The 13,435-nt window shown below is 28.8% G+C and overlaps 1 protein-coding gene across 1 annotated transcript in view; it reads left to right on the top strand.

Moving 5' to 3' along the window:
• Positions 1-13,435, top strand: part of LOC129959701 (cartilage oligomeric matrix protein-like) — a 594,738-nt gene that overhangs the window by 444,152 nt on the left and 137,151 nt on the right. The window contains exon 7 of the mRNA XM_056072616.1: positions 10,935-11,090. Within this exon, the coding sequence (XP_055928591.1) occupies positions 10,935-11,090 (156 nt within the window). The remainder of the gene's footprint in view (positions 1-10,934; positions 11,091-13,435) is intronic.

Consider the following 13,435-nt stretch of genomic DNA (forward strand, 5'->3'; position numbering starts at 1 on the left):
ATTTCAATTTAAATAACTTATTTCCAAAAAAAAAACATGTATCACATAACGTGTTATTACATTAATAAACACTCTCCTACTTTCTTAGTTATTTCAAAAATACTTTTACAATGTAGAATTATTTTTAAATTTTAATTTAACATCTCCAATTTCAGTTTGCTTTTTAAATCGATTATCTTTCTTATTTTTTACGCAATAATATAGGAAAATTCGTTGAAAATTTTTCAGACTAATACTGGCTGTTGAAATTGTTTTTACCAAAATTAAAACTCCAGCCATTTGAATAAGCTTTAAATAACAGCATTTCAACTTAAATAACATATCGCCAAAAAAAAGCATACATCACGAAATGCTTCATTACATTTAATAACATTCACCTGTTTTCTCAACTACCTTAACTATACATGTACAACGTCAAATTATTTAACAGCTCTAATTTCGACTGATTTTTTTAAATGACGAGTTTCCTAATTTTTGAGCAAGAAAAGGTCAGTGATTTCAGATCAATAGAGTAATAATAAAATAAAACCCACTGTAAATTACCAGACAAACATTGACCCTCAAAAATTAACAAAATTAGTTAATCCTCCATTCTAATCGAGCAAAGCACGGCAATTCGTCTTATTACGCGAATTACCCCATTCGAACGATCTCATTATTCGTCCCACATTAAATGAACACGTTTCCTTATCATGGGGTAATTCATAAATTCGTCAATTACATCTTTTATAACGACGCTCGCACGAAATTTCCCATGTGGTTTCGCCGATCACGTTTCCACCATTTCCCACACTCCAATTAAACTTCTCTGTCTTCCCCCTCTCTGTCTCCCTATTGCTTCCCAAGCTAATGACCAGTAATACACCATTCCGTCGGCTTGGGCTTCATCTGCGTCACAACTTCCATGAGAATTCCCATAGACCACGCCGACAGAGTATACATTCGGCTTGCTTTGTTGGCCCTGGTCCTAATTGGTTGTCCAAAGGGAGTGATACTCGCAATATTTAGTGGCTCAAGAGCAATTGGCTAGTTTCTCCGGGTTCAAAGAGCTGCATTCTGAATTAGGGTCTTGTTTAAGCATGGCTCCATTCTGATCTATGGCTAGGGTTCGAATGCAAGTAAGAGTATAATAGTGGACTTTGATGGAGAAGGTTGGGTTTATGGACATTGGCGACATTAAATGTGAGATCAGAAATGACATATCATGTTAGCATTACTGTAGGATGCGCATTAGGTAAAAGGAAATGATTTATATGGGGAATCTCAATGTAGGAATAGACAGAAACCATTTACAATGACAATATTTGCTGAATGATTTTTAGTTGTTGTTGGAAGTTATCTCCAATGTTACAGTAATTTTCCTATCCATATTAACTTATTCGTGAAGTATGCAATAATTAATCAATTAGTACTGAAATTTCTGATTTAAAGTCAATTAATAGAAGAGGGTCTTATGATTATATATAAAATAATAAAGTAATATTCTTGATAATGTAATAATATTTATATTGTGATAATATATTTTTTAATATGACAAAATAAACTCGCTTTTTCGACATGTGATGATTTTGTTTAAAAGAATGTTCCAGAAAAATAAAAGTAGAAAAATAAGTGTCGTATTCGGCAGTTCTATTTTCGTATGAGAATCTCTGGAAATTCTACGATCGAATTAATAGACTATCATAACTGTCTTTTCCTTCCTGTAGAATAAGCGAATTGATATTAATGCAAATAAACAAAATATTGCGTAGAATAATTATCACTAAGTATGAAGAATAAAAGAGCTGCGCTGTTTTATCTTCAGTTATTTTTTTATTCATTATTTATTTCATTATTTATTTTTTTCATTTCATTTCATTCATTTCATTTCATTATTTTATTTTATTTTATTTATTTATTCATTTTATTCATTATTTTATTTATTTATTCATTTTATTCATTATTTTATTTCATTATTTTATTCATTCATTTTATCATTTTATTCTGTTATTTATTATTCATTAAAACGTTTTTTTTATTTATCAGAAATAGTTAATTTTGAATGACATTCTTAGGTATGAAAGGATTTAAAGGTAGTGAGGTATTGAAATAAGTGTTTGGATACTTCTAGAATATGTGTACAAATAGGAAATGCATAGCTTTCCACTTTAATTGTGTTGAAATAATTTATTTCAAAACCATTAAAAATAAATTTTATACTTCCAATAGGAAAAAAGCTCTAAATAATGTAAATACTTACACTTTATGCTGTTTGAGACAATAATTGTATAACTAAAAAAATTACGAAGTCTTATATAATCACTTATTTTTATAAGTCATATTTAAATAAATATTTTTTGCTATACTAATATTTTAAGCAAAAAAAAAAAAAAAGTTATGCGACTAAATTATTCCAAATTTTAAATATTTCCGTATTCACTTATTTAGACGACTTTAGATCATTTCAATTGCCGCCATTAAGATCTCTCAATCAAAGGAATCCCAAGGAATAATTAGCTGTTAATTGGTTTAAAATTAAGAAATTCATTAATTCAGTCAGTTTTAGTCATAGAAGAATTAAACTGCTTTAGCTTAAAATGTTAATATATCAATAATATTTTATTAAATTTGACTAACTGTGCTATGTAAAAATTTACTTTATTCTTTTTTTAACCAATCCATTTGTTAATTTTAACACTCTCTAAACAGATAAAAGGGGTTGTCCGTGCTAGACGTAATTAAATATTAGATTTAGCGCGACCTAATTTGGCCTAAATAAAAGAAGAAAAAATGTGCATAATGGAATTTTTTTTAAAATTTCAAATTAGAAATTCAATTAATAAAAATTTGTCACAATTTTGACGTTTTCTCGCCATAACTTCCGAAACTATTATAACTCAAATCCAATTTTTCCTCCAATTTAAAAATTTAAAAAATTGTCTTTTTAATGAATTTAATGTAATTGCCATGAAATGTTTCGTAAATTTCAACAATTTTAATTTTTTTGTTTTTAATGAAATTTAAAGCGTCTTCAAAGTTTCCTTAAATATTTAACCTCGTGGTTTTCTGCCATTGTTGAAAGCCAAGAAAGCATGATTCTGATAATTACCTGAGCTGTTTACATGATTAATCTGAAAGAGAAATTACGTTACATCTCAAGGAAATGTGCAATTTGAAATAAGTAACCAGTCATTTTAGTTTTTAATTTCATTACGATGTAATTAATCTCGTGGTCGTTAGGCAAGCTCCTCTTTTCTTGAAACAAATTATGAACACCAAATAATGTATAAGATTTTATTAAAATTAAAACAGCCAAAAGTACCAGCGCACCAGCTGATCGACCAAGGTGTCAAATAAAATATAATGTTTTACGTTATTCAACACTTTTTCCTTTTGGAAATTGAACCTACTACTAACAGTTTAAAAATTAGCTCATAATTAAAGTGGGCAACCTGTATATTTCAGCGCTACGTGTAAAATTCTTTCATGGACCAAAAAGTGTATTTAATGTAAATTTGTAATATCAATGTAATGTTATTTTTTACTCAATTGTAAATCGGAAATCTATTTATTTAGGGTCTTTTACATTTCGACAATGGACTTATAGAAAGGAGGGGGTTTGTCACTTCATACCTTCGCCTTTATGTCTACCGCTAACGGTTTAGAGATCAGTTTGTATGTCACGATTAGAAGGAACATCCTATATATATCAGCATTGCGTAAAATATTCATCATGGTGCAAGTAGCATAATTGAGAAGTCTATTTATTTACAGTTAAATTGGTATTATTAAGATAACAAATGCTTACATTTTTAAACAGTGTAAATGCGATAAAATTTTTGGAAGTTATCGCGGAAAAACAACAAAATTCAGTTTAATTCTTAAATAATTAAAATTTAAAAAAAAATTGATCCGAGGTGCACATATTTATTCCTCCCAGATATACATGTGCCAAATTCGGTAGCTGTAGGTCAAAAGATCTGGTCTTTAGAGAACCAATCTACACACGCATTGATCTTTATTAATCGTATGGATATAGATATTGATTTTATTTATGGCTTTAAATTCAATTTTAACAATGAACATTTATAGGACTCATATTCTTAAATGTTTAAATTTTGCGATTTTAAGGGATTCGCTATTGTTTTTGGACTTTTTAGAGATCTTTGGTTTCATGGAGATGGTACAGCGCAGCTATACCACCTTGGATCAGAAACAACAACAACATATAGAGAAGAAAAAACGATTTGATTTTTTATGCTCCATTTATATACGTATGACTAATCATTTAGAAATTAGTTACCGACCACGATTATCGAAGACATCTCGAATACATCGGTGTTACGTATAATATTTTTCATGGTCCAAATAATGTATTTCAGTTTAGTTTGTACTTTGTTATAAATGGCAAATCTATTTATTTACGGTCTTTAAATCCATTTCGAGAATGGGCGTACAGAAAGGGAGGGTGGGGAGGGGCGAATTCGTCTTTTTAAGCTTGAACGATTTATTTCTCGTGTACCGTAGAAAAAAAATGATTCGACAATCTTCACACTCTATTCGAAAAAAAAGAAGGGAGGGGGGGATATCTCGTCCAAGGAGCAAATAAAGGAGAACGATCGGTCCCGAACATATCCTGTTGACAAATAATCTGTCATACAGGGCCCCATCCATCACACTTGTCGAGCTGGCAGCTATTGACCTTTGTCATATTGTGTCGTTTGTCACCTTCTGTCCAGAGGAAGAGAATGAAAAAATCTACACTGGCCTATTACTGCCCCGTGTCCTTCCTACATGAGAGCACTCCTATCCGAAAGGATTGATTTGAAAAGAATCTGGGATTTATTCTGCTCGGCTGAAGCAATCTTATGTCCCAAAAGATGTCTCTGATGTTCCCCAAATTCCGAATAAGATGGCATGGCATTTTGTTCAGTTACAAAAAAATATCTGCTTTGAATTGGGTGTTATTACATGATATATTTTTTAAGGAAATAATTATAGAAAAATTAATGATTTTTTCATTATAAATTTGTTTTTAGTTTGTGTTTTTAATGAAACGAAATTAAGTTTTGTTCATAAATAACATTTTTTTTTCATTTCGTTTTATTTTGCGGCAGGCAGATTTTATTTACATTAAAAAGAAGTGTCAAATAGTATCGAATTTCCATTCTTGGAAAAAAGATTGCTAAAATATCTGGAAAATAAAAATTTGTTTTCCTTCCAGGAAAACTAATACATGTTTACGGTTTTGGATATTTTTTTTTTTATTCATGCAAGAGAAAAAATGAATTTTTTTTTTTTGAAGAAGGGAAGAAAATATTGCATAACTTAGTTTTTAATCATAATTTATTATCTTAATAAAAAGTCAATTAAAACTCTATTTCTCTTTTTATTGGATTTTTCAAAGAAAATTATGGAAAACGATAGTCCACAATGAAATAAAAAAAATTAAGAATTAAATTATTATCTTTTATGTTTTTCTGATATAAGTAATTATTATGAAAGCATCAACTTCACAAATAAAAGTGAAATTGTATTTCCTTCACACAAATACTAGATGTATATTGTTTACTCCTAGGAATTTTTATTATCATCTTATAAATTACACTAAATATTTTTAAAAGTAGTTTGTACATATAATGTCTTTTTTTTTATATCTCATTTTTAGAAAATTCTGAAGATAATTATAATTTAAAATATTTAAGTACACATTTGTTTTAAGATTTTGAAAGGAGTAACAGCACTTGGAATTGTGAACTAAGAATTATTATTATTATTTAAGAATTGTGAACAACAAGTGTGAAATCAATTTATTTTTTAACGATGCTTGTATACTGTGTAGAATACTTAAAAACAAAAGGAATTTAAAATTTTATGTTAAACTAATCATACTTTAAATTATACTGTAAAGCAACTGTTGTCAATAATTAAAATCTTTTATCAGATGACTACGAATTTGTATCCGGAGTTCCGGATTCTATTAAAATTTGCTTTATAATAATAAAAGCAAAAAAATCTAGTGATGTGTTGAAAAGTAGAAAATACATTTGTTAATTAAAAATATGAATATCAAAATAAATTTATAAAAGCATACGACATTGAAAAAATGCTCTAAATAGAATGAAACTTTAATCGTTTTCAGTTTTCAAAAATCGTTTGGTACACTTTTTTCTTATGATTAATTTTTTCATTGAATCGGTCTCGGTGCCTCACAACTTTATAATTTGATTTTAACCTCCATATTTTAAAATTAAAAATTATTCCCTTCATTATAACATGCTTATGGAAGCAGTCTTTTAAAACTCTATTTTTTATTTTCTATATTTCAATCTTTAATAAATTTAATAATACACTATTCTATTATAATCTTCATATTAAATCTCCTGAAACTCACTACCAAATGGATTTTCATATATTGAACTCATATAAAATCTAAAGATTATTTGATAATTAAAATGATTTTATTATAGATATTGTTCGTTATCAGAAATTCACAATTTTGTGAAATTCCAGAATTTTTGTAATTCAGCGAGAATGTTTACTCAATTCCTTCCTTACAAACATGTAACAAATTAAATAATATGAATTGCATGCTGTTATGCAATCGGAAACTTAGTTTAAATCGCACAGTTTGAGATAAAACTGTTTTTACAAACGGGAAAAAAAATATATTGTTGCTTTTTATGAAATATGAATTTTAAATTAAACCCTATTACTAAATTACCTGGAGCTGGTTCAAATTTTTCTAACAGATTTACATATATTGGCACATCTTGCAGTAGTGGTCCAACAGATTAAATGTTTCTTATTTCACGATTATTAAATTATGTTTACTAATTTCTGTGAATGTATTATTGGTGTCATATAATGTTTGAACGGATTTTTTTAGCAAGTCCGTATTATCGAATATTTAAGTAAGCAAATGCCTAAGGCATCACGAGATCTTGATAGCATTTTTATGGTATTTTCTGATTAATTCAATTTTTTTTCTCCGTTTTGTTTTACAAAAGCTGTAATACTCGAAGTTAATCAAATTAAAATCAAGTATTGTTTAATTTCGAGAACAGTTCTCTTAGGATTTTTCAAGGGTTTATTTTCATGAATATAAACACACACTCTCTCAGTCCTTTTTTTTTTAATAGTCGACTGTCTGCCTCAAAGACCAGCAGCCCTTTTAAATTTTGTATTAAAATTGCATTAAAAATTGTAATTCCTTTACCGATTTCTTTAAATCTACTTTTAAATTTAAATGTATCACATGCGAAGAAAAAAGCAGCTGAAAATGGGCCAAGAAGGTGATCCGCAATCAACTGATTTATTATTTCAGCTGTCTTAATAAAGTTGTTACTAAAAAAGTTCTAAATTAAATGCAAATTTTAAATCAACAGAAAATACTTGATTCTTAATGTTAGGGAGGAAATAAAAGAACCTGAAACTCTCATTCAAATGGCAACTATAAGGGTTAATCCGGCTCTTATTGTTGACTGATGTGAAATAAGGCAAAAATGATTTTAATTTAATGAAGTATTCCAAAATAATCATATGTGCAGCAATAATAATGAATCGAATAAATGAAATCCCAGTTTTAATCATAAAACAAAAAATGTTTCAAAAATGAGTGAGATTTGCAATTTTCCTTAATATAAATAAATGGCATTGTGGTTATTTATGTATATTCCACATCTCCTCTTAAAAAACAAGGCCGAATTCAACTAGATTTTATAATTTTATTATATGTTTTGAAAAAGATTACTATCAATTTTTCAAAGTACAAAATTTAATAAACTTTCAAGTAACTCGTAAAAATCAAAGATTTGTCTTTTTTTACACTTTAAAATATTTTACCGCTTTTTTTTTACTTATCTTGTATTTTGATATATCTTCAGACAATGTATTTATTGGTTGTAAAGTACTGTTTAACTATTTTTAAGAATAACTTTAAATCAATCTATCAATAAAAAATAGACATTCTTTTAATTCAGCATTTGCGAACAAAAGTATTAATATAACAAATATTAATAACTTATAGCGAAAAGAACCATCGTGAACTTAAACAAAAAAAAACGCTTATTCAAATAATACTTTAATTGTACTTTTAAAGAAACTTTTTAGACGACAAAAGAATTTTTTATTTTATAATATTTTACAAAAAAATTGATTTTACGTTAAAAAAATATCATATTTCAGAAGATTTTTATCTTGAACAACGCCAAGTAGATCAACTATTCTTTTATAAAATAAGCATGAATTTTCGGTTCACTTGGAAGAACTAATTTTATTTACTGACACACTTTTCTTTTCATGATCTTGATAAAGTGCAGAAGTCTTTTTTAAAACTATCTTCAATTTTTATAAAAACGTTTTTTCAAGTATTATTCTAATTTTAGTAAAAAAATTTTAAACAATAAAAAAATTTTGTATTTTATAATATTTTATACAAAAATAGTTTGTACGCTAAGAATATCATATTTCAGAAGATTTTTATCTTGAGCAACGCCGAGTGGATCATCTAGTCTTTTATTAAATAAGCATGAATTTTCGATTCACTTGGAAGAACTAATTTTATTTACTGACACACTTTTCTTTTCATGATCTTGATAAAGTGCAGAAGTCTTTTTTAAAACTATCGTCAATTTTTTTAAAAAAAAACGTTTTTTCATTATTTTAATTTTAGTAAAAAATGTTTAAACAATAACCGAATTTTGTATGTTATAATATTTTATATAAAAATAGTTTGTACGCTAAGAATATCATATTTCAGAAGATTTTTATCTTGAGCAACGCCGAGTATATCAACTAGTCTTTTATTAAATGAGCATGATTTTTCAATTCACTTAGGAGAACTAATTTTATTTAGTGACGCAGTTTTCTTTTCATGATGATGATAAATTGCGGAAGTCTTTTTTTGGAGCAGTTTTAACAGTGTAAGCATTCAGTTTAAATTTCCGATCTGATGAGCATCCGAAACACATGTTAGAACCGGAAACAGAATAACCAGCTTGCTTTTTTTCGTTTCGCTTTCGCCGATAAGCGTAAAAGATGACAGTTCCAAAACTTTGATTAATATTAATGGGTCTGCCTTTGTTGTGTGTTGTTTGACAAATTGCTTTTAAATAAATCTTTAGATTTGTGTTGATCATCTTGGCGTTCTTTGAATAGATGCAAATTAATTCTAAAATTATCTAGAACGTCAATCGTTTTCTCGTAATACATATATTTTAAATTATTCGGGCATTTAATTTTAATGATATAAACTTTTAGATTTTTCTGATATAAAATAAACGGTACAAAAATTGACTATAATTTGTCTTCATTTGCTTTAGGTTTACTTTATTTTCAAATTTATTTTATTATTGCCCTAGATTTTTTTTTAAAAAATTAATAGAATCGTATTTCTAATTTCAAACGTAAGAGTTCTGTAAAACCTAACGGTTTTTCCGATGGATATATGTATTTGCAAACATAGTATACTGTATAGCTTTTATTGTATTCTTCTATTCAATCAAATAAGGTTCACTGCTCCCTGCGTTCATTACTTCCTGCGAACATTCATTTGTCTTTTATTTAGCATAGCGAAAATAATGCTCATAAAGCTTTTGTGTTCGAGAGTTACAAACTCGAGTATCAAACTGAGATGCTATGACAGATAAAATAAACAATGTCTATGATATTGTGGGTTCAGTATAAAGTTTGATTTCTTTGTAATATAGATTTATTTCAAGTAAGATTTTTATATGAAATAAAAAAAGATTTACTTATAAACAGGGGGGGGGCGTATTCTCGCATATTTTCTAGTAAACTTGTAGTGTCAGAGAATTTTTTACATGGAATGGGTGAACAATAGTTACGAAAAATTAATTTTTTTGCCAGAATTTAGCATTTTTACTGAAATGTATCGCGCTACCCTTGGCGAGTTATTTGGCGATTAATCCCTGGTATGCGTTAATAGTATACAAAAAGGGCATTTGTGTCTTAGACATGTTTTCTCAACCAATTGAAATAAAAATGTGATATAAAACAGCTCTTGCAGTCACTAAATCCCATACCAAATTTGATGTATTTACGTCACTGTGTTTTTGGATTATCGCGTTTACATACTTCTGAAAGTACAGACCGACAGACAGTCGTCAAACCGTTGATGGATTTGACTCAACACTTGAAAGGTGTCTATACTATAGATATTGTTAATGTAGATAAATTTCATTTATCTAGCACTTTTCGTTTTGTAATTATCGTATTTACTTATATTCGAACAGCCGGACAGATAGAATTCCTCTATACAGATATTACTCAAAATTTGATACAAATCTGAAAATTTGGTGTAAAGATCATTTACCAAATTTCAAACGTCTAGCTCTAAGCGATTTTGAGTTATCTTTATTACAGACAGACAGACCAACATTTTCCAGAAATGCGTTTTTCGAACTCAAAGAGGTCTAAAATGTGGGCATTCCTCAAATTCACAAGTTTGAATTTCTGACGATTATTATACTTTTTCTATATTACGTAGAGTGTAAGAAGTAAAAGGAAAATGAAAAAAAAATGTTTTCTTTCTGATGCATCTCTAGCCAACAAGCTAGTTGTCAATGGCGAGTAGTTTATAAAATTCAGGCATCTTAATCAAAAAGGAGTTGTAAGTTCAAATCTGAAACGATCTTAGCCTGGATTACCTACATTCGATTAGGTATTAACTCTATATCTATGGAAAAGTAATTGAAGAACACACGCGCACACAAATATTCTGCTTTATTATTAACAATTATGTATATTTAGGAAATTTAAAAATGAACCCTTTAAACTTCATCAAAAATTATGTCACCAACTTTTTATTTGCAGTGTCATGAGTTTAACACCGTTTGTATGGAGACTTGTTTTTCTCAAATTAAGTCGAGAAGTATTGAAATTATCATTTTTTTCTACCTTTATTTATTATAAACATCCATTTTTCTTTTCAGCTCATAAGCACTGTAAAGACAACCCATGCTTTCCCGGAGTCCAATGTGCGGACACATCTGACGGTTTCCGCTGTGGTGCTTGCCCAAGAGGGTACGCTGGAGACGGCATTACCTGCAAACAGGTCATCACTTGCAATGACAGGCCATGTTTCGAAGGTAAGGAGAACATTCTTGCTCGTTTTCGCTCGTCACAGCCCTTCTGCCTCAAACATATCAATCGACACCCCGTCTTTCGAAAGATATAGTTGCATGGTGTACAATCATGTTGAAGAATATTGATGATATTCATTGATGTCAGAGAAACTGTTTAAAGCGGGTTTCTAATAAAAGTAATATTATTTGTCTTAATTGTGCATATTTCGGAATGATTATTTCATGTATATGTGTATTGACAATTACTGAAAGAATATAGAAATCGTTCATTCTTTATTCAATAAAAATGCATCTCATAAATGAGTTTTCTGCATACTTCTTCTCTTCATTGTCATAACATTTGATTGCTGACTATACATTGACACGAAGTTTACATATCTTGAAGACTAAATGATGATCTTAGGAAATCAATTTATTAACCCTTTAAAGGGCCATTTTTTTCTAGTGATAATATGTTAAAATATTTTTAGGCTTGAAATTAGAATAAGAAAAGGGATTCATTTAGCTTATTAGATAAATTTAATTTGATTAATTCATTAATTTGGTAAATTAATAATTAAGTAACAAATCGAGACACATTCATTTTGTCTGAGATAAAGAACTGAAGCATCTAAGTTTCTGACTTACTAGAAAAATGTGTCAGAACTTATGCCAACCTATATAATTTCATACAAAGATGGATAAATTTGGTGGGAAGCATACTTCCCACGGCCCTAGAAAGGGTTAAGTGGTACCATGCAAGATGTATATACAACTTTTTTGATATTCTATGATTTAATTATATTTTTTCTATTAAAAACACTTTTATGGTATATTCAATTGATAACAGTTCTCCAGAGATAAGAGAACAGAGGGACGATATTCTCGAATTTGGGCTCAAAAAGGCACAGCCGCACGACTTAAGAAGAGTATAGGTTACTCAAGAATTGATAGGCACTCGGTGGGAGTTTCTATATCCACAATATTTGGAATCTTCTGTTCTTTATTTTTTTGGTATAATACATCTATTACCCCTAATTGAAATCCATGAGCATAGCACAATTGCTGATTTGCACCAATCAACTTACCAGATTTTTTCATAACTGTTGCTCCATTAGTCGTTATAGATACAATATCTTCTTTCAGGGATAATCCATGTTTCGCTAAATAAGATTTAAGCAATTAATTAAGCCATTAATTAGCTAATTAATTTCGCCAGTTTGGGAGACATAAAAGCAAAAACGTATACTATATATGTTTGCGATCCCTGAACATATAGTGGAGACAATTTAAAAAATTTCTAGTAAATACCGAAAAACCGGTATTTAAACTTGTGAATACCGGTATTATGAAATTGTAAAATGGCTCAAAATACCGGTATTCGGTATCCCGGTATACCGGTATTGCAATCCCTACTATCAAGCCATCTATCTACATTGTCTACAAATGTATACTTGTAATGAAATGGCGTCTGCTATAATCTTTAAACGGATCTCTGAAGTTATTCTGACTTTTATTTTGAAAATTAATTCATTTTGAAAGTATTGGTGTATTTTGTTCGCCAATTCCACCAAATGTTTCCAAGCAATTTGTTGATATGCTACAGTGGGAATGATTTCCCAGAAACTTTCTTCCATACTCTCTAATAAAGGCACTGTCCTCCTCCTCCTCCTCCCCGCGTAAAATTGTAAACCTTCGGTAAGACCATGAATATCATAAGTTCCTAGATTTTTATTTTCAAAATATTGCACATAAGAGCTGTGTGCTTCATAGTATGGTAAAGAAAACCGGCATTGGTATATTTATTGTAGGGAATTGGCGAACTATAGTAGAAAAATATTTTTCGGCTTGAATCTAGAATTTTTACTGTATCTATCACGTAATCTTTGGTGATTTTCTTCCTTTCCTATTCTTTTGCGGCCAATTAATTTCTGGCACGCGGTTAATACGCATATATCAGAAAATGAAACGTATTTGGATCTTTCTTTATATTGATTAAGGCCAAAATTTGACATAGAACTGCAATTGTAGTCACAAGATCATATAGAAAATTTCATTTATTTAAACCATTTCGTTTTTGAGTTAAGGAGATTACATACATAAGAATGTACAGACAGACTGTTCCTTGGAAAATTTGATCAGACATTCAACGGGGTTTTATACTTTATATACTAATTTTTTTTTTTTAATTTCATTTGCCAATGTTGAATTATCGTGTTTAAATATATGCAAAAGTACAGATTAACAGATGGTCAATTCCTTGAAGTATTTGGTTTCAAATTTGATACAAATCTACATTAAAGATGTTAAATTTTTGCATAAAATTTTCTCTTCGTTTTTTAGCTATGGTGTTAACTTATATTTGGACA

The sequence above is a fragment of the Argiope bruennichi genome, chromosome 1, assembly GCF_947563725.1.
Source record: "Argiope bruennichi chromosome 1, qqArgBrue1.1, whole genome shotgun sequence".
Lineage (NCBI taxonomy): Eukaryota > Metazoa > Arthropoda > Arachnida > Araneae > Araneidae > Argiope > Argiope bruennichi.